The sequence below is a fragment of the Lontra canadensis genome, unplaced genomic scaffold, assembly GCF_010015895.1.
Source record: "Lontra canadensis isolate GAN:19392208 unplaced genomic scaffold, GSC_riverotter_1.0 scaffold111, whole genome shotgun sequence".
NCBI lineage: Eukaryota > Metazoa > Chordata > Mammalia > Carnivora > Mustelidae > Lontra > Lontra canadensis.
In genome coordinates, this window is record NW_022631105.1 from 5,458,125 (window position 1) to 5,478,064 (window position 19,940).

General features: G+C 58.9%; 1 protein-coding gene across 2 annotated transcripts; it reads left to right on the forward strand.

Annotated features, from left to right (window-relative positions):
* The first annotated feature begins 1,105 nt into the window (after nucleotides 1–1,105).
* Nucleotides 1,106–19,494, forward strand: WDR86 (WD repeat domain 86). 2 transcript variants are annotated; one of them, XM_032840214.1, is made up of 7 exons: nucleotides 1,106–1,271; nucleotides 1,469–1,733; nucleotides 10,782–10,923; nucleotides 12,589–13,003; nucleotides 15,858–15,993; nucleotides 18,899–19,002; nucleotides 19,216–19,494. In XM_032840214.1, exons 2-7 carry the CDS (start codon nucleotides 1,511–1,513, stop codon nucleotides 19,384–19,386), a joined length of 1,191 nt encoding a protein of 396 aa, XP_032696105.1. In that variant the 5' UTR covers nucleotides 1,106–1,271; nucleotides 1,469–1,510; the 3' UTR covers nucleotides 19,387–19,494. The 2 variants fall into 2 exon arrangements, with proteins under 2 accessions (XP_032696105.1, XP_032696106.1); XM_032840215.1 differs by lacking the exons at nucleotides 1,106–1,271; nucleotides 1,469–1,733 and adding an exon at nucleotides 2,144–2,209.
* The last annotated feature ends 446 nt before the right edge of the window (nucleotides 19,495–19,940 follow it).

Here is a 19,940-nt window from a genome sequence, read left to right on the forward strand (position 1 = left end):
CTTTCAGGCCACCTCCACAACTCCAATCCCACTGCATCAGGGCCCCCCATCCTTACACCCTTCACTGGTGCCCGCTTCTTAAACTTAACTGCAAGCTGATTCCCAGGATTAGGGAAAGAGTGCATTTCTCTGGTTCAGACCCTGGGAGAATAAATTGTCCCATGTAACTTTGGGACCCCATTATGGGGTTTTCTTTGGGAGTCTGGACATAGCCACTGGGAGAGGGTCTGGTTGTGGCGATGAGGGCTGGCTTTCCAAAGCTACCTTGTTCCCTCGCAGCCCCTCCACCCCGCCCCTCGGGAAACCCTGCTCCCTTTAGGACCTGGAGGAACCGAGTGTGGGGGGTGTTACCCCTCCCCGCCCCCCGCGAAGCAGGCACCGGAACAGCTCTAATGGGAACCAGCAGACATTCCGGGAGGGCTCACAACCCAGGGTGTGGGATTCCTGTAGAGACCTCAGTGGACCGTGAGAGGCGCTGGGATGCGATGGGGGTGGGAGAGGTTGCCGAAAGATGGATCCGTGGGTGGGGGCCCCAAACCCCCAGCACGAGGACTGCGGGAGCGGGTCGCCTAGGACCCCGCGGCCTCTCACAAGGGTGAACCTGACCTCTCCCGGAAGCCCCATCGCGCCGCTCTTCCCTCGCTCGCCCGCCGCCACCCCACTTGCGAATCGGGGCGTATGTGTGATTTCCCAGCGAGAGCGGACTCGGAGCGCTCTGCAACAAGGGGGCCACCCCAAAGTCCCCCGAGAACCTCTCTGGCAGCGTCCTTAGGGCTGGGAGCCTGGAGCGGGGCAGACTCGCCCGGTAGTGGCGCGCAGCCGCCAGCCCGAGTCAGCTCCGGGGCGTGCGCGTCTCACCCCACCGGACCCCGCGTCCACCTCTCCCACCTCGTCCCGGCCTTCGGTCGCCGCACGGGGCAGCGGGGACAGCCGCACGTGCGCGGGTCCCCGGCGTCCCCGGGGAGGGCGCTGTGTCCGCGCGCCGAGGAGGGTCCGGAGCGCCGGGTGCCGGGGTGGGGCAGCGGGGTGGGGGCTGGGGCGCCGGCCGGAGAAGTGGGAGGGGACAGGTTGGGGGGTGGTCTCTGAGGAGGAGCCAGGCTGGCCTGTATTGTTCCACACTCGCCGCCCCCAGCGCGCGGCGCCCGGCCGCAGGGCGCTCTGCTTGCCCGGGTACCCCCCGCCGCCGGACCCCGCGACGAGGCCCGAGCCTTCCAGCGCGCGGGGAGACGTCTCTGCCTGGGGGTCCCGGCTCCGAGGACGGGCCCGCTCAGGTGGGGCGTGGGGAAGGAGGCAGCCGGCGCCGGCGGGGCCGGGTCTCCTCCACTGCGGGAGCGGGAGGTCCCCGCGGGCCGCCCCCCGCAGCGCCGCCCCCCACCCCCCCACACTCGGTCCGCGGGTCCGGAGGCTGTGCGGGCGGCGCGGGAGCGAGGGCCCCCGCCTCACCTTCGCCGCACCCCGTGCCCCGCAGGGTCATGGCCGCGGGACGCCGCCGCCGAGAGCCGCCGCGCGGATGCCGGGGCGCCCCTCCGTAGCGGGGCGCAGCCTCCTCGTCTCCCGCCCGGCCGTCCGCATGGGGGGCGGAGGGTCGGCCCTGAGGGTCTGCGCCGACCACCGCGGGGGCATCAACTGGCTCAGCCTGAGCCCGGACGGGCAGCGCCTGCTGACGGGCAGCGAGGACGGCACGGCCCGGCTCTGGAGCACCGCGGACGGCCAGTGCTGCGCGCTCCTGCAAGGTACACCCTCCTGCCGTCCCCGCCGTCCGCTGGGCCGCCGCACACCTCAGCCCTGCGGCCCGCCGACCCCTGCCCTAAAGCCCCGCCCCGCCCACGGCGGGGCCCTCGTAGGGGAGCGCTCGTGGGGGCCCAGCGTGCGAGCGGCCGAGCGCGCGCGGGGGGCGGTGCGGAGCCCGCGGGGCCGGGGTGCACCCGCTGCGGGGGGCTCCCTTCACCTGTCCGCCCGGTGCAGGAAATCGCTGCAGTGACAACGGCCTTAAGACTCCCCCGGAACCGCACCTCTGCGTACTCCCCGCGCTAGGTAGCGCCTTACCCCGTCCCTCGCTGCCCGAGTGGCCTTTGGCCGGACATTTCCTCCAGGAGCCATTGTGGTCACCACCGGTGCTTGCGAGGTGCCGGCGGCACCGAGCACGGCCGTGCCCGGTCCTCACACTGCTGTTAGCCCACTCGTGCAGACAGGGAAACTGAGGCAGGAAGTAAGTTGTCCCGGGTCACACAGCCTGTGGGGGGTTGAGTTGAAATCTGAACGCCCCCTTCCCCATCTAGCCTTTCTGCTCTGCTCTTTCGTGCCTGCCTGTTTCTTCTGCTGGAAAATGAAAGGGTGTGGGGGAGGGATGGATCAAAGTTTTCAAAAGGGAGTTGTTAAACCGATTTAGCATATCTGGAAACGATGCATGGCAGGAGGCACGCATAGTAGGAGTACATACTGTTTGTTTGTTTGTTTGTTTGTTTGTTTTTTAGATTTTATTTATTTATTTGATAGCCAGAGAGGGAACATAAGCAGGGGGAGTGGGAGAGGGAGAAGCAGGCTTCCCAGCAGAGCAGGGAGCGGATGTGGGGCTCCATCCCAGGACTCTGGGATCATGACCTGAGCCAAAGGCAGGCTGAGCCACCCAGGTGACCCGACATACATACTGTTTTATGAAAGTTTCACAAGTGCCTACATACGGGTTTATATTTGTGTATAGTCACTGGAGGTGGACGGCTTTCATACCCTGGGTCCCTGTCACATGTCTGCAGGCCAGGGCTGTGAGTCCCTGTTCCAGCTTGGCCCCTGGTGTCCCCTGAGCAGTGGGTACAGCCCCTTGGAGCACAAGGTTCTGCACGTGGTTATTTATCACCGCCTGGTTTTTTTCCACCACAATCAGCAAATCCTGGGTGGCCTCCCCAGGCCTTCCAAGTCCTGTAGGCACAGGGAGTACAAATCAGCTTCACTATTGGCTGAAACCGACTTGATTGGTTTTATTTTTTATTTTTTAAAAATATTTTATTTACTTATTTGACAGAGAGCACAAGCAAGGGGAGGAGAAAGAGAAGTAGGCTCCCCACTGAGCAGGGAGTCTGGGATATGACCTGAGCCAAGGCAGACACTGGAGCCACCAGGCACCCCGACCCTATTGCTTTTAAATAAAAGCAGTTATGGTGGATATTTCACAGCCCAGAGATGAATTTGGATTGGCTGTTACTTGCGGCCGGGGGTGATAAGGGAGAGTCAGTTACAAACTAACACATATTCCTCTGGCCACCCCCAAAGTCACCCCCAATGTCACACAGATTGACAGGCACTGAACTGAGGCTAGGAGATCTAAGATCTGTCCAAAATTTATAATCCAGTTGTAGTGCTTTTCCAAACATAAGACTTATCTGGAGGGCTTTCAGAAACATAAATTCCCAGATCCCAGTTCCAGTGAGGGCCCTGTGTGTGAGTGGCCGAGTGCGTGCGGGGTGGGGTGCGAATTCTAGAATTTGCGTTTCTAACAAGCTTTTGGCTGGATCTGATGCACCCTGACCCTGGGGAGCTCCCGGGCCTGGTGTCCAGTGTGGGAGCCTAGTTCGAAGGTGGGTGACCTCCCCAGTCGAGTTCCCCGCTCTTCCAGGGCGGTTTTGCCCTGGTGGGCATGGGACTCTGCACCCAGGGCATCTCCAGAGCCCACCCTCCTGTCCAGCCCTGCTCTGCCATCACCTCCCAGCTCATGCCTGGCAACTCCCCCTCCCACCCAATTTGGTAGCCCTCACAGTGTCTTGTCCCCTCAGGACACCAACCCCCACGTCCTGGTGAGGCGGTGCCTGCCCCTCTGGTGGCCTGCTTGAGAGCCATCCCACTCCAAGGAAAACTATCAGATGAATCACTGCCGCTCGTGTCTATCAGAATTGCTTCTGGGGCTGTAAGCGTTGACAGGAGTAACCTTTCCTTATCCGGAAATCGCACTATTACAGTCAACTTGAAAAAGAGTCTTTTGGGGCACGAGATACTCCTTGCATGGCCCCCAAGGAAAGCAAGGTCTTGCCAGCTCTGTGACCCCAATAGGATTGGTTTGTATTAGTGAAATAATAACCAATGTCTTAGCATTTGTTTAATATCCTATATTTTATTAATATTTCTCAATACACTTACTTCTTTATCCATTATAATTAATGCTCAAAACCGTGATGTGGGTAGAACCGACACAGGTCTATAGATGGGACTGGGCAGGCACAGATCTGTTTACCGGCACACGGAGCGTTCGAAATATTTTCTAGATAACCTAGCCTGTGAGGTAGGTTCTGTTGTCTGCACACCCTGAGACGAGAGCCGTTATGGGACTTGGCCTGAGGGCACACTGCGGGACTGCGTGGACAGCTTCGCCCCCTCTGTGCGGCTCCGGCTTGCATCAGGACAACCTACGGATCCGTAGGGCTCTCCTGACCCCCCACTCCAGGCTCTTTCTACTCCTGTTGTGGAAACTTCCAGATTGGGGTGAGTGCCAGGGCCTGCTGCAGCTCTGGGCCCCTAAGAAGGTTCTGGAGAAGAGCCTGTTGGCAGGGGACCAAGCCTGGATTTTTGGGGCAGCGTGGCTGGTGTGGGCAGCTCCTACCGGGCATTCTCCTTCTGCCCTCGAGCTTCTTGCTCTGCTCAGCTCCCCCAGGGGGCCAGAGGCAGTTGGGGGACCCAAGGCTTTTCTGTGAATCTTGCAGCATTTTGAAAGTTTACGCCAAGGGATGTGCCGGAAAGGAAGAATAGGACAGTCCCTTGTGGGTGGGGTCTCGGTGGGCAAGTTGTCACCCTTGGTCGTGGGGAGCAGGCTGAGCCACGAGGGCCCCCCAGCTTCCCTCCCTCGGAGGCTCTCTTTATTCAGTGGGACTGGCTTTCACCTATAGGCTTATGGCCCAGTTATTCTGTAAAGGGAAGAGTCGCATTTAATGGAGTTATCCCCTCCCCCTTTTTTCCTTATCCGTCGGGTACCAGTCATTCAGGGCACTCCGTTGGCTCAGTGAGATAAGCAGCATGTCCCAAGATGACTGTCCCCTTCCTGAGCTGTTCCCATGTCCTAAGGGACCCGGCCTGAAGGTTCCAGCCCACCGCGGCTGTGCCACAAGCGTCTTTGTCTTCTAGCAGCATCTCCTAGCATGATGGGGGGCTGTTTGTTTTTAATTCTGCGTGAACAAGCCTGCTGGTGCCTGCCCGTCCCGATGACCCCTGACCCCTACGCGCCATGGGGAGGGGGCAGGGAGGCAGGACAGGACGTTACTAGTCATGAGCCAGGGCTCTGGAGCTGGGTGGCTTGGGCTCAAATCTCATTACTTATCTTCTCATGCCTTAGTTTCTTTATCTGTGAATTGGGATGATAAAATAGTCATCCAGTCTTATGAGGTTATGGCGGGGGGTGGGAAAACTGGTCAGTAAAGAGCTCCTGGCTCCTGTTAGTGACCTTGTCCTCCAGGCTTACATCAACAAGCCCAGCCTGAGCCAGAGCATCTCCTTGACGCGGCGCCCGGCCAGGCCCAAAGTCTTTGTCCTTTGCTCCTGAGGCCTGATTCTGCCATTCAAGGCTGGGAAGGGCTAACTAGTCCTCCCGTGTTTACGTGGGCAGAGAGGCTCTGGAGGGAGCCTGCCCTCCTCCCTCTTGCTCCAGGACAATATTAACTCTAATAGAAAACATGTAGCATCAAATTGGCCATCTTAACCGGTTTTAAGTGTACTGTTTGAAGATAGTAAACACTGATAAACTTCTGCCATTACCAAGGCCCATCTCTAGAACTTATCCATCCTGGAAAACTGAGACGGTGTCCGCTTCAAACAATAACCCCTTTCTCCCACCCCAGGCCTTGGCGCCCACCATCCTGCGTTCTGCCTCTGAATCTGACTGCTCTGGGGACCTCGTACAGGCTCACGTCACTTAGCAGGATGTCCTCAAGGTTCATCCGAGCTGTCGTGGGGGTCAGAATTTCCTTCCTTTGGAAGGCTGCGTACTGGTCTGCTGTCTGCCTCTTTTTGCCCATTCATCTGTCCGCAGACACTTGGGTTTCTTCCACATGATGCGGTGAGAAATGCCACCATGAGCTTGAGTGTGCAAATACCTCTTCCAGGCCCCGTTTTCCGTTTCTTTTGTAGAGACCCAGAAGTGGGCTTGCTGAGTCATCTCCTATGTTTTGTTTTTTTTTTTTTTCAAAGATTTTATTTATTTATTTGAGAGAGAGAGAGAGAGAGAACACACATAAGCCGGGAAGAGATGGAGAGAAAGAAAGGGGCAAGCGGATTTCCTGATTAACAGGGAGCCTGACATGGGGCTCGATCCCAGGACCCTGGAATCATGACCTGAGCCAAAGGCAATCGCTTAACTGACTGAGCCCCCCGGGCGCTCCAAAATGCAGTTTGTTTTAAGCATGGATGTGGCTGACGGAAGCACAGGCGGGTAATTCATTCTTCAGCTCTCCAGCGGCCAGCATCTGCAGGTAGTGAGCTCCCCGTGGGTGTCCACTGAGGAGGTCACAGAAGGAGGCCGGAGAGCTGCCTGGTGGAGGGTGTGGGCTGAGAGGAGCGGGATTGGAAGGACAGGCCCTGTGGTGGCACCAGCCACAGGAGCTTCCTCCTGTCCTGGCTGGGAGCTCGGGGCAGGAGGCTGAGTCTCCCATGGCTTTGTCAGACAAAATTTCAGCCACACCTTCCACGCCCGGGACATGTGGCCTTCGCTGCTGTGGCTTGCTGATGTCACACACCCAGATGCAGTTCCATCAGGCAGGAAATAAAAATGGCACCTCAACACAGCTCAAGGCCAGGTCGATAAAAAAAGACCCTTGCCAAAGGTGGGCACGGTGTAGGGGATCCCCCGGATCCGTGGCTGGTACCCACGGGGCTCTCAGGGCTCCCAGACCTGGAGGAGCCGGGCCCGGAGCCTTCCCGGCAGCCCGGAAATGGCTGTGGAGAGGCCTCCCTCCAGGGAAGTGTGACCGAGGTTTGAGGTTTTAATGGCTGTGGGCCCGCAGATCCGGACCCAGGTCTCCTGCGGGGCTCCCAGCTGTCTGAACCCAGCAGGCAGTTGCGGGGGGGTGTCAGGGAACCCCCAGGGAGTGGGGGTGCCGCAGGGAGCAGGCTGGAGAAGAGGAGAGGGACAGCAGAGGGAAAGGAGGCCACGTTCTTCATGCCAAGTTAGTCGAACGAGTGTTCCAGCTTGGCCGGTGCCCACGGCAGCCCACCTCTGCGGCTGCAGACCCCAGGAGGCCCGTGGCCCAGTGGCTCCTCCGGCACGTGGAGGGGCGCTTCGACCCCCAGCTTCTAGCGAGTCCCAGGGTGTGCGGCCGGGGAGGCGGGGAGGGCTGACTTGGCAGAAAACCTTCAGCCTCAGCATGTCCTTTTGAACATAGTAACTGCATCTTATCTGCATTCTTTCTCCCTTCAAAAATGTTTATTTTTAGTTGGGCTTTTTTTGCTTATTCTACCCAATTCCAACAGCTCACGGTGGTGGTGCTGTGGTCCCTGGAGACGGGATGGGCCCCCCTTGTCCCCAGCCTCCCTCATCCGTCCCTCCCCGGGGGACCCTGTCGGCTGTGTGCAGTGGACCCCGTTGCACGGTCTGTGGACTGCGGTCAGGGACACGCTCTGCAGCCTCTGCCGGCTGGGCTCTGAGCCGGGGCTCGTTCAGCGTGGGTTTTCAGACGCGGAGTCGGTGCCCGGCATGCAGAGGAAGGGGCTTGTCCCTGGGAGGCCCTTGACCGCTGCCCGGAATGTCAACCAGCCCGGGGCTGGCCCCCGAGGGCCAGAGGATCAGCCTGGCCCAGCTTCAGAGATGGGATTTTTTTTTTTTTTTTTTACATTGCAAAAATTCTTTTCATTATTGACTCTTCAAGTCTTTGTTTATAGGTATTTTTATACATGTCTCTGTGTATGTATATATATTTAAAGTTTTATTTATTTTAGAGAGGGGTGGGGGGAAGGGAAGGGGGAGAGAGAATCCCAAGCAGACTCCATGCTCAGCACCGAGCCCGATGTGAGGCTCGATCCCTCGACCCTGAGATCACAACGTGAGCTGAAACCGAGTCACCCCTTAACCCGCTGCGCCCCCCCAGGTGCCCCTACAGGTATATCGTATACATCGTTCCTCCTCCTTGCGTGGGTCGTGTAGTTGGTCCACATCCCTGGGCTAGTGGCTGTGGCTTTGCTGAGGACGGGTGCCACGGCTTACCGGCCACGCGGCTTTCCAGCACTTTTCTTGGCCTTATATACGCACACGGCAGGTTCCTGCTGTCAGACTGTCGAGATGGGACAGAAGTAGCCAGGAGGCGGCCCATGCCCCTGCGGACGCCTCTCCTGGCTTGGCTGTCCCCGGACGGTGCAGCCCCGGCCCTGGAGGAGGACTGCGGGGGGGCTGTGTGCAGGGCCGGCTCCGCTGCACCCCACTGCCCTCGGGGCGCCGGGCCACCTTCCAGCCCTGGAAGCCAGGGGCCTCCTCAGACGCCGCTGAGCACCCCCATGGCAGCTCTGGTTTCAGGGTAGTTTGTTGACAATCTTAAAATATTTCATAAACATTTTGGGATTGGCAAAAAGCTGGGCTGTGTTTTGCCAAACATTTTGCCCTTGACTTTTAAACTGACGTGTATTTTAAGGAAACCTAATCTGCATCATCTCCCAGTGTTTACTTACTTCGCACAAACGTTGTTTTCTTAGAGGCCTGGTACATGCTCTCCAAGAAGACTGGAAAACATGTCTTCCTTCCTTCCTTTTTTTTTTTTTAAATTCTCTTTCTTAGAACGCAGGGAGTTGGGTTCTTCCAAAAGTGACTGAGCTAAAACCCCAGGGCCAAAAAGTGCCCATCAGCTGGAAACTGCCCAGAAGATTCTAAATCCCTGTGTGGGGGCGCCTGGGTGGCTCAGCCAGTTAAGCGTCTGCTTTCAGCTCTTCATGATCCCGGGGTCCTTGGATCGAGCCCTACATCGGGCTCCCTGCTCGGTGGGGACCCTGCTTCCCCCTCTCCCTCTGCTGCCCACTCTGCTTATGCACTCTCTCTCTCTCTCTCTCTCTCTCTGTTAAATAAATAAATAAAAGATTTCAAAAAAAAATATCCTTGTCTGATATCAGATATCTAGACAGAATTTTAAAATTCAGTTGTGATCTTTAACGTAATTAATATATCCCACACATGTAGATATTTGAATTAATCAATTTCCTCATCTGAAATGGATCTTAGGTATAACATTCCTTTGATTCTATTGATTTTCTGGTTGCTGGATCCTTTTTTTTCTTTTTATTAAGATTTTATTTATTTATTTGAGAGAGAGAGCATGAGAGGAGAGAAGGTCAGAGGGAGAAGCAGACCCGCTGTGGAGCTGGGAGCCCGATGCGGGACTGGATCCTGGGATGGCAGCACCATGACCAGAGCCAAAGGCAGTCGCTTAACCGACTGAGCCTCCCAGGCACCCCTGGTTTCTGGATTCTTTTCAAATATGCTCAGCTTCAGTTTGCTATCAGGACTCGTTATCAGGGGGAATAAAAGGTTGTTATTGGGGTGTCTGGGTGGCTCAGTCAGCTAACTGTCTGCCTTCGGCTCAGGTCATTATCCTAAGGTCCCTGGATCGAGTCCTGCCTCGGGCTCCCTGCTCAGTGGAAGCCTACTTCCCCCCATCTCTCTGCCTGCCGCTCTGCTTGTGTGCTCTATCTCTCTCTGTCAAATGAATAAATAAAATTTAAAAAAAAAGTTATCTGAGGTGGAAACATTTTTTTTAACATACATAGGAGTCCGTGCAGGTATAGAACTAGTTGAGGCATAGAGAATCTTTGCATATATGGGCCTGTCTGACCCATAAATGCTGATCTTAGATTCTAAACAGATTTAGATTTTATCATGCAGGACTTTAAAGGATTTTGTTGTTGTTTTTTAAGTAAACTCTATAACCAACATGGGGCTCCAGCTCAAGACCCCAAGATCAAAGTCACAGGCTCCGCTGAGCGGGCCAGCCGGCCGGCCCTGAAACAGAGCCGGCTGTACGAGGACAGGCCCTGCTCTGGGAGCTGAGTCCTTCCAGGGCTGCTTTGTAAGCCAGGCCGGAAGTCAAAACACCGATCATCGCCCCGACAAGGTGGACGAGCAGATGCCTTTGGCTGAGCCGCGGCTCTGTGAGGCCCTCCGTCTGTCCGTACACCTCCACCCTCACTGTGCCTGAGCCTTATCCACCATTTCTGCCAAACACCTAAATTCCAGCCCGAGGGGCTCCCTCCTGCTTTGGCGTGGGCCGTCTTCTTCCCCCCGGCTCTTCCCCCCTCCCCTCCAGACACAGGCCCCGCGTGGACCCTGCATCACCGGGGCCGCAAACAGCCACCATCCGGCATTCACCCAGTCTGCGCGCCTGCCCCACGAGACGGGGACGAGGAGATGGGGGTGTGCAGAGGTGACCCAGTGGCAGCACCAGGAGCTAGGCCGGGCATCTGGCCCCGAAGGCCAAGGCCCTGGGCTTCTATACTTCCTGCCTCGGTGACAGTGACAGTGGCTTTGTTCAACCACTGAGTGAACACAAACAGCGGAAGAGTCTGGAGACAGACGGATGAAAAAGGGGGAAGGAGGAAGAGGAGGGAGAAAGAATGGGAAAAGAGAGAACAAAAGGATCTGGGGGGTCAGAGAGAGGGGCCCCCTGAATTTCTCCCGGCAGCCCACATCTCCTGAGCCTCCCAGACCGAAGTCGCCCCTCCGAAGGGCTGGTGATCCTGAGCTCGTCTCAAACACGCCCCAGCCCTGCTTTCTTCGCGGAAGGGAGACTAAAGCTGCCAGGCCCCGCGCTCATGTCTCCCCTCGTCCGCAGGGCACGAGAGCTACGTGACCTTCTGCCAGCTGGAGGACGAGGCTGCCTTCACGTGCAGCGCTGACCGCACCATCAGAAAGTGGGACGTGCGCACCGGGCAGTGTCTGCAGGTCTTCCGAGGACACACGTCCATCGTGAACAGGTCAGTGTGGCGGTGGGGAGTTGCCCCGGGGACAGAGAGGGAGGCTGTGTGGCCCCTGCCGCTGGAGGAACTTAGCTTCTCTGGGGAAGACTATGTGCAGACGCATCCGAGGTCGTCAGGAGCACAGAGGATGGGGGTCCCCGGACGCATGTGTTTCAGGCACGACATGGGCTGCATGTGGGGGGTCCGCAGGCAGAGGCTGGGGAAGGGAGGCCCCACCAACACATTGATGGTGCCTGGATGTCCCCCTTGGGGACCCGGGCAGCACACTGCCCACTGCTAGGCCCGGGAAAAAGCGATGGAGGCCACAGCTCCTACTGATGGGAGCAGATTCCAGAGGAAGTGGCCTAATTAGTACCTGATGGTCAACCAGACGGGGTTGTTGTGAAGACGGAGTGCAGGGTATTTTTAAACGTCCCCTTTCCGTGTTGTCGTTGAAATTTCCCACCCCGTCCTTCTCAAAACCGTTTGAATTTTTCCTTTCCTTATTAAATTTGGGCCTGAGCTGAGCCATGAAAATTCCTTTGCTAATCAGATCAGTTTGACACTATTTATGTAACTTGCGGTGGCCGTCTTAGACTCCTGAGGGAGTGTCCGGTATGACCCACCTGCAGTCAGAGCTGTGCACCCATAGGGCAGGAGCGAGGTACCGACCCTCCGCAGAGACGCAAGTGTTGTGCTGGCTCGGAACGCCTGTGAGGGGACAAGGTCACCTTCCCACAGCCAAGCTTTTCCCCGGCCTCTTTAGCTGGAGCCTGCCGGGTCCCACCCGCCTCCAGGTGGTGCAGGACGTCCCACCTCCTGCTGGTCGCTTCCCGACACCCTTCCTTGAGAAAGCATGTGACTGGGGGAAGGTGTGGGTATGTGGGAGTCTCGTGCCATGAGACGGGGTGGCGGGGAGAAGCCGCATCTCAGGGGATAGGCGTGTGCCCAGCTTGTAACCGGAAACTCTCAGCTGCTCCTCAAAACCAAACCTGGGTAATTGAGGCCAGAAATTATGCTCTGCGGGGTTGCAACTCTCCTGGGCACACAGGCCCCATACACACACGTCCATGTGCCCCACATCTGAGGGGTCGGTGTCCCAAATGGACCGTTCTAGGTAGACACTAAGTCTTGCTTAGCCGCTGGATTGCATTACTGAGTAACCTGTGCCCAGGGAATTGACTGCTCTGTCCCCACACTTATGACACATGCCCCGTGCAGCTGCCCCACCTCTTTGTGGGCTCCTGGGGGCGCGGAGGGCGGGGGGCTCAGGGCTTCTTAACAGGGGTGTGTGAACAGAGTCTTTGATGTTAAGCAAAGTTCTATAGTGAAGACAAACGTGTATTTCCTGGGAAGAAGTTCTTAGTATTCATCGAAGTGAGACTAAAGTCATGAGTATTTGCTGCCCGGGAGGCCTCTCCTCTCCCCATGGGCGCAAACAGAGCTCCGCTCCGCCCACACGAGGTTCTCCCGGCTCACTGAACACAGAGGACACCAGACAAAGGGCCCTCCTGACGGCCTGTTAGGCACCCCTGTGTGGTCTGACCCCTGCCCCTACCCCTGCGAAGTTTGACCCCTGCCCCTTACCCCTGCGTGCTCTGACCCCTGCCTCTTACCCCTGTGCTCTGACCCTGCCCTTAGCCCTGCATGCTCTGACCTCTGCCCTCTCCCTGTTCCCACCAGGATCCTGGTCGCCAACAACCAGCTCTTCAGCAGCTCCTACGACCGCACAGCTCGAGCCTGGAGCATGGACAAGGGACAGGTGGCCCAGGAGTTCCGAGGCCACCGCAACTGCGTGCTGACCCTAGCCTACTCCGCGCCCTGGGACCTGCCCGGGGCTCCCTGCACCGAGGAGGTTGGGGGGCTCCTGGTGACGGGCAGCACGGATGGCACGGCCAAGGTGTGGCAGGTAGCCAGCGGCTGCTGCCACCAGACACTGCGGGGCCACACAGGAGCCGTGCTCTGCCTTGTGCTGGACACGCCCAGTCATACCGCCTTCACCGGCAGCACCGACGCCACAATCCGCGCCTGGGACATCCTGAGCGGGGAGCAGCTGCGGGTGTTCAGGGAGCACCAGGGCTCTGTCATCTGTCTGGAGGTGAGATCCGCCTGGCCCTTGCCTGTCTGCCAGGGAGGCCCCTGGGTCGCCTTCTGAGCCACCACCTGCCCCCGAGTCCTAGTTAGCTTGGGCCGAGGAACAGAGTACTGCAGTCAGGGACAGTGTACATGACAGGGACAGATGTCTCACCGCTCTGGGGCTGCAAGTCTGAGATCCAGGGGTCGGCGTGTAGCTGGACGTCTTCTCACGGCGTCGTCCCTCTGCATCCAGGTGTCCTCTTCCTATAGGGACTCCAGTCCTATGGATTAGGTCCCACCCCTGTGACCTCATTTTAACTTAACTACGTCCTTAAAGACCCTGTCTCCGAATACACCCGCCCTCACGGATACGAGGGTCACCGCTGTTGTCAACATAGGAATTCTGGTTTCTTTACGTGTTAAGGGAAGGTTATGTCTACCCAGAAACGCTGGTCCCTCATTCCTCAATCCAAAAGTTCTACAACATGAAGTTGGGTTTTTTTTAAGGCTTGGCACAAAAACGTCCTTGGCGGTGAAGCCTGGCCCGCACAGACAGGAAGCTCGCTGGAGCTCACTTGACCCCATTTCTTGGGACTAGGCATTCCTTTGCTGTAGGAACACGAGTGTGTTGCTCAAATCCCAAAACTCCTGAAATACATCTGGCTCCAAGGTTTTGGATCAGGGATTCTGAGCGTGAAATCGGGCCCACCCCTGGTGGTTGTGAGGGCTCCACGGACCAGCAGTGGGTGTGACCCAGACGTGAGCCCCTCGGGTGCCTGGTAGCTTGCGCTGTGGTTGGCCATCCAGCAGATGCTGCCTGTGCTTGTATGTGCTCATTGTACACGTGAGAAGCTCAGAGGGGGTGAGCAACTTGTCCAAGGCCTCACAGCTGGTGAGGGGCAGCATAGAAAGGTGTGATGGGGCCTGCACCCTGCTGGGCTGGGGGAACCCCCTCTGGCAGGCAGTCTCTCCCCCGAGGCGGGATGTCCGGAGCCCACCTGTGCTCTGCAGCCTGGCCCGGCAGCTTCATTCCCCTGCCCCGAGAGCATCTGCGGCCGGGAGCTGAGCAGGGAGAGGCCCGCGCCCCAGGGGCCTCCACAGCAGAGGCCCAGGCCTGCTTGGATGGATCACACAGCAGGGAGATGGCCCCTGAGCCCCGTCCCCCCAGAGCTGTCTTGGCTGAGGGAAGTCTTGCAGGTCCTGTCCTCTGTGACATGCCCCCGTCAGGGTCTGTGTGCTTCCCCATGTGCCTCGGGCCTCCTCTGGCCTCCCCAAGCTGCCTGGCTGTTCCCCGTGGACGTCCTCGCAGGAAAGCAGCCAAAGTGAACAGTGAGGTCTTAGGCAGCCAAGGACAACACACTTGGAGCGTTTCCTGGCTCTGGACTCGTGATTTGTACTTTTGAAATGGAGCTTCTTGGTCACTTGTAAACACAGTGCGACAGGCCCCACGTTCTTGGGACACACTGGGTGGTGAGCAGGAGGCATCGTCCCTTTGCCGCAGCTGCCATGGAAGCTTAGGGCCCTCCTTGCGGGGACTCAGTGGCACAGAGAGGCCCAGGGGCCCACGAGGACCTCCAGCCCACAGGCCACACTCACCAGCTCCCTTAATTTCAGGTCTGTGGGTCTCAGTGGGCAGTTGGGGAAGCGTGGTCCCTGGAGGCTTTGGGGCTGCCTCTGAAGTGATGGCTGTTGGGGATGGTCAGGACACACAGGGGCAGGAGGCCATACGTGTTACCCGAGATCCCACCGCCTCTGCCGTAGTGAATGGCCTAAAGCCAAGTCTGACCTGGGCTGTGGCTGGGGTGGAAATATAATCTGGACTGGTCAGAGCCCTGTCCTCCAGGAACTTATAGGGGGAAACTGGGGCAGCCGCGGGCACTGGAGTGGAAAGGGGCCCAGAGTGTGGCTGTCGTTGGGCGGGTGTGTGCTCGAGGTAGGAAGGCGTGGGCCATGGTAAGGATGCGGGGGGCCAGTCTGTGCTCGCTCCAGGCCTGCCGCCTGGTGCCCCAGCTGAATGGCCTCCTCTTTCCTAAGTCTTCAGGGGTCCCTGGGCCCCAGCACTGGCACAAATGTCTCTCTCCAGGGCTCCCAGCCGCCCTCCTTGCCCGGCTTCCGGTTCTCCTCTGCTTTGCTGCTAACCAGAGGGGCTGGGTGGGGACTCTCTTGGCTGCCGGGATTTGGTCTAGATGAACCTGCAGAATTATTTTAGTAGTCGTTGCCCTTCCCTTGGGCTCAGACACTGTCTATCTCGGCCAGGGGAGCTGCTGCAAGGGGCCTCCCACGCCGCATCCCTTCTCTCCTGTGACACCGAGCAGGGGTGTGAAAGCCACTCTGGTCAGCTGGGGCAGGCGGGTCGTGGGGGAACCTGTCTCTGGGGCTCCTCCCTCCCCACCAGGGCAGCCCCGGGAGCCCTTTTCTCCGTTGGGACGATCAAGGGAACCGCTAGTGCGGCCGGGCCTTAGCTACAGGCGGATTCCCGGGAAACTTTCAGGCACGGACGGTTCTTCAGCAGCAACTGCGGACAAGAGACGCTGACGACTGTAACGACACGGACGAACATTCCGTGGCCCTTGCTCCTAGCGTGCCGAGCGCCCCCAGGCCTTCTTCCCGCCCGCCGTGGGAAGGCTCTGACACGATGCTTCTCTCTCCGTGCGGGGGAGCCGTCGGGGCCGTGGCCGAGGGCAAAGCGGCAGGATTCTCGGGTGCTGGAACGGGCCGTTGGGTGGTCCCCACGGCGGGGTCTTCCCCGCTCGCCCACCGTTCCCAGTGAGACGGGCACGCGCCCCTCCCCCACCACACGGAGCGGTCTGGGCGGGATCCGAGTCCCCTGCTGCGGCAGCAGCCGGGGTCCAGCGCCGCCCTCCCTCCTCCCCCAGCTCGTGAACCGGCACGTGTACTCGGGCAGCGCCGACAGGACGGTCAAGTGCTGGCTGGCAGACACCGGGGAGTGCGTGCGCACGTTTGCGGCGCACCGGCACAGCGTGAGCGCCCTCAGATACCACGCGGGCACCTGTAAGTGACTCCCGGCCAGGCTGGCCCCACGCTGCCCCCACCTGCCTGCGCTGCCTCCGCCCTTCACGCCTCGCCCCCACCAGATCCTCCCGCCCTCGGGGCCTCTGCGCCCTACTTCTTACTTCTTCCCTCCTGAGCCTCAGTGGCCCTTTGGGGGTGGTCAGCAGCGAGAGAGCACAAGCAGGGAGAGGAGCAGGGGGAGAGGGAGAAGCAGGCGCCCCTGAGCAGAGAGGACCCTGGGATCCTGACCTGAGCCGGGGGCAGACGCTTAACCAACCGAGTCATCCAGGCGGCCCCCCGCCGCAGGGTTATTTACAAATTACGGCCCAAATGCTTAGGAGCCCCAGGGTTAAGAACATCTCACGGACACATTCTCATTATTCAAATGAGACACTGATACCACTTAACTCCCGCCAGACTGAAGGGCCACGTGGGTTTGGCTTCACCTGGCATTACATTTGGCTACAGATAACAGCCCAGATAACAGTGCCTTGAATGAAACAGTGGTTTATTTTTCTCAGGTAGAATTTCTGAGGCTGGCGGTACAGGCAGGAATGGATGGTTCCACAAAGGTCCCGGGCACCCAGTTTCCTTTGATCACTTTGCTTTATAGCTCTTAGCACACGTCTTCTATCTTTTAGGGGGCCTCATAGTTTAAGGTAGCTGCTGAAGCTCCAGCCATCATATCACGTTTTAGGCAGACAGGAAGAAGGAAAGGCAAAACGATGTGTCTCTTAGCTGAGTGGGTCTCTTTAAAGATCTTTCCTGGAAGCCCTACCCAAAGACTTGGCATACATCTCTTTGCTGCCTGAAAGAGAGACTGAATAATAAAATCTCTTATCTTGGGATATTGCTGCCAACTTTAATCAGGTTATTCTTGAAAGAAAGAGGGAAGAATGGCTTATTGGATAGGCAAGAAGCTCTTTGTCCCACAGGTCTCAAACTGACACACCTGAGCTTTGCTGACTCTATCCTGAGGCCTGGCTCATGTGCACACCCCAGACACATCCAGAAGACAGACACTGCTCCAGGAAGTACCCCCCCCACACACACACACACCTCAGCATACCTACATGAGAGTGGGGTTTCCAGGTTCCTGAACATCTCTTTCCCAAAACAATGCCCAGCATTACGTTTTGCTATTGGCCCCCTATTCCTGCTCTGTTCTCTCTCTCTCTCTCTCTCTCTCTGTCTGTCTCTCTCTCACACACACACACACTCACACTGAAGGAGCAGATGGGTGGGGAGAGACACAGCACAAAATTCAAGTTGACTTCACAGCACGGGTGTTAGATGAAGACAGAATGTGGATCTCTGAAAATAGAGCTTGAGATACCCTCGGGATTTAGGTGTCTGACACGGGAAAATTATTTTTTCCTTCTTCCTGGGTCCAAGCCTGTTAAGTGTGATTCTGGCTCTGCTCCCGAGTCAGGACCTCTGGTTTAAAAAGATTAAAGTCGCCCAGAGCGCCACCCCTTGGCAGCAGCTGGGATGGACCCCACCTGCGGCCCACTGTTAAGGAAACTGGTCTGTGGCCATTGCCAACAGGCTGCAGGGGTAATGGACTGAATTCCTGACCCTCCTCCCCTCCACTGTACACCCAGCAGCCACACTGGGTTGGGGTAGGGGAAGCAGGAAAGGAACAGAAGTGACTCAGGAAGGAAACTCCCCCTCTAGAGACACATTCACCAGTAGCTTCAGCAGCAAGGCTGGGAATAGGCAGGTAAAGCAGTAATCGGGGTAGGGAAGACATCCCTGAGGCTGGGGACCCCCATGGCTTGCTCAGGCTGCTGGGTGGGTGCAGCAGATGCTGTGGGGACCACACCTGGGACGCTTCTCTCTGCCCCCCTCAGGTTCTCTGCCCTAGAGTGCTTTCCTGTGAGGAGCAGGTTGGAGGAGGGCTGGGAGCTGACATCCCCAAGAGAGGCCCTCAACCAATGACCAGCCCCCCTCTCCCAGGGGTCCGGCTCTGAGACATGGTCTGCACCTTCTCCGAGGGCCCCCCCGTAGTCACCTGCTAACTCCCCTGTATGGACATCCTTCCTTCCTGTTTCTCTACCCACTTCGTGGAATGCTAGGCCAGATGAAGTACTTGAACTCCAATCCTAGCGTCAGGGTCATTTCTGGGAGAACGCAGGCTGGGACCATAGGTAGACAACAGAGTTCTTGTGGTCAGTACTCAGTGTGGTCCCTGGCCGGCAGAACCATCGGCAGCTGGAACTGGTTAGGCAAGCGGGCTCGCAGGCCCCGCCCCAGACCTCCTAAGACAGAAACTCAGGTGGGCTCAGCAATCTGCCTTAACCCCAGTCCAGGTGACTCAGGTGCTCACCAGAGTCTGAGAACTCTTGAACTAAGTTCTGACGTAGGAATAGGCACAAGGAAGGCTGAATCCTGGCCCTTCCCGGGGAGAGGTTGGGCAGGGGCGCTCTAGCGAACGCCAGAGGGTCCAGGCTCTGTTTGGAGGGCCAAGTTCATTACTGAGGAGGGGAAGGAACGAATTTCTAGTCGGTCCTTGTCCCAGTAGGCATCTCAGATGTTGGGGGGGAGTAGATGACTTCCTCCCCCCAATCCCAAGGCAGTGGCTTTAGAGCAGGGAAGCAGGCCTCACCAAAGGCTTCCACCAAACGGTCTGAGCGAGGGCACCTGGGCCGAGGTGGTACTCAGGAAGGACAGGAGCCCCGGAGAGGGCAGCCGCGGTCCTGCAGTGCACGGGGAGGGGGGTGGTCCCCTGAGTTCCCAGGCCCTTAGCAGGAGAATGAAGGTGCCGCCTCCTTCCTTGCAAGGAGCTTCCTAGCTCCCGCTAGTTCCCATTTGAACCTTATGACCTCCCGGTGCGGCGGGCGGAGGGGCCCGGGCCCGCCCCGCCGCACCCCTGCCCAGGCCCAGCGGCGCCCTGTGTTCACAGTGTTCACGGGCAGCGGGGACGCCCGCGCGCGCGCCTTCGACGCCCAGTCCGGAGCGCTGCAGAGGGTGTTCCGCGGCCACGCCTTCGTCATCAACTGCATCCAGGTAGGCGCTCGTGCCGCCCCCAGGCTCTGCCTCGGCGGGGAGGGAAGGCCGCCCGCCGCACCCCGAGGCTGGGCTCCCCCGGCGGAGAGGCCGCCGGCCCTCGGCTTAGGTAGGTGCCGTTCGCGCCCACGAGCGAAGCTGCAGGCCCTGCGGAGGGGAGGGCGGCCCGGGCGCCCCCGCAGCGCCGCCCCACGCGCCGCCCCGCGCCCGCAGGTGCACGAACAGGTGCTGTACACGGCGTCGCACGACGGCGCGCTGCGCCTCTGGGACGTGCGCGGCCTCCCGTGCGCGCCGCCGCCGCGTCCCGCCGCCCCCGCGCGCAGCCGCTCCCGCCTCTTCAGCAACAAGGTGGGCTGCGCCGCCGCGCCCCTGCAGCCCGCCTGAGCGCCCCGCCTCTGCCCGGCCTCGGTGTCCGTGGATTCTGAAGCCCCCTCCCGTCCCGTGGACGGCGACCGTGCTCGCCCTCGGGGACCACGTCTCCGCCCCCGCCGCCCCCAGGCCGGGCCCCACCCCCCGCAGAGCGGCCCCGCCCTCGGGTCTGCACCTGGCCCAGCGGGACCCTCCCGACCCGGGGTCTGCGGCCCCACAGCCCCCAGGGCCTGAGGTCCCCAAAAGCCAAGCCCGTCCTGGGGGGAAATGGGATTTCTTCAAAAAGCCGCCCAGCAGCAGCTGTCATTAAGTTTGGCAGATTGTCTTGAGGACGCTGGTGAAGAACCGAAATACACGTCCTTCCACGCGCTCTGGAATATGTCTTTTGTTCTGCAAACTCAGCGGCCCGTCGGAGGGAGGAGGGGTTCCCGGAACAGGGGCTTCGCACACCCGCCCGGGCCTGCCCCTCCTCGAGGGGGCAATGAGGGGCTGCGGCCCGATGACCCCTAGTGTCACTCGTGTGGGCAGTGGCCACGGGAGAGGCCCTTCGGCCTGTGAGAGTGACATCG

Coding starts and splice junctions, on each gene's coding strand:
- WDR86 (XM_032840214.1), top strand. CDS start 1,511: ATGCCGGGGCGCCCCTCCGTAGCGGGGCGCAGCCTCCTCGTCTCCCGC. Junction 15,994..18,898: donor CAGATACCACGCGGGCACCT/GTAAGTGACTCC, acceptor CTGTGTTCACAG/TGTTCACGGGCAGCGGGGAC. Junction 19,003..19,215: donor TCGTCATCAACTGCATCCAG/GTAGGCGCTCGT, acceptor CCGCGCCCGCAG/GTGCACGAACAGGTGCTGTA.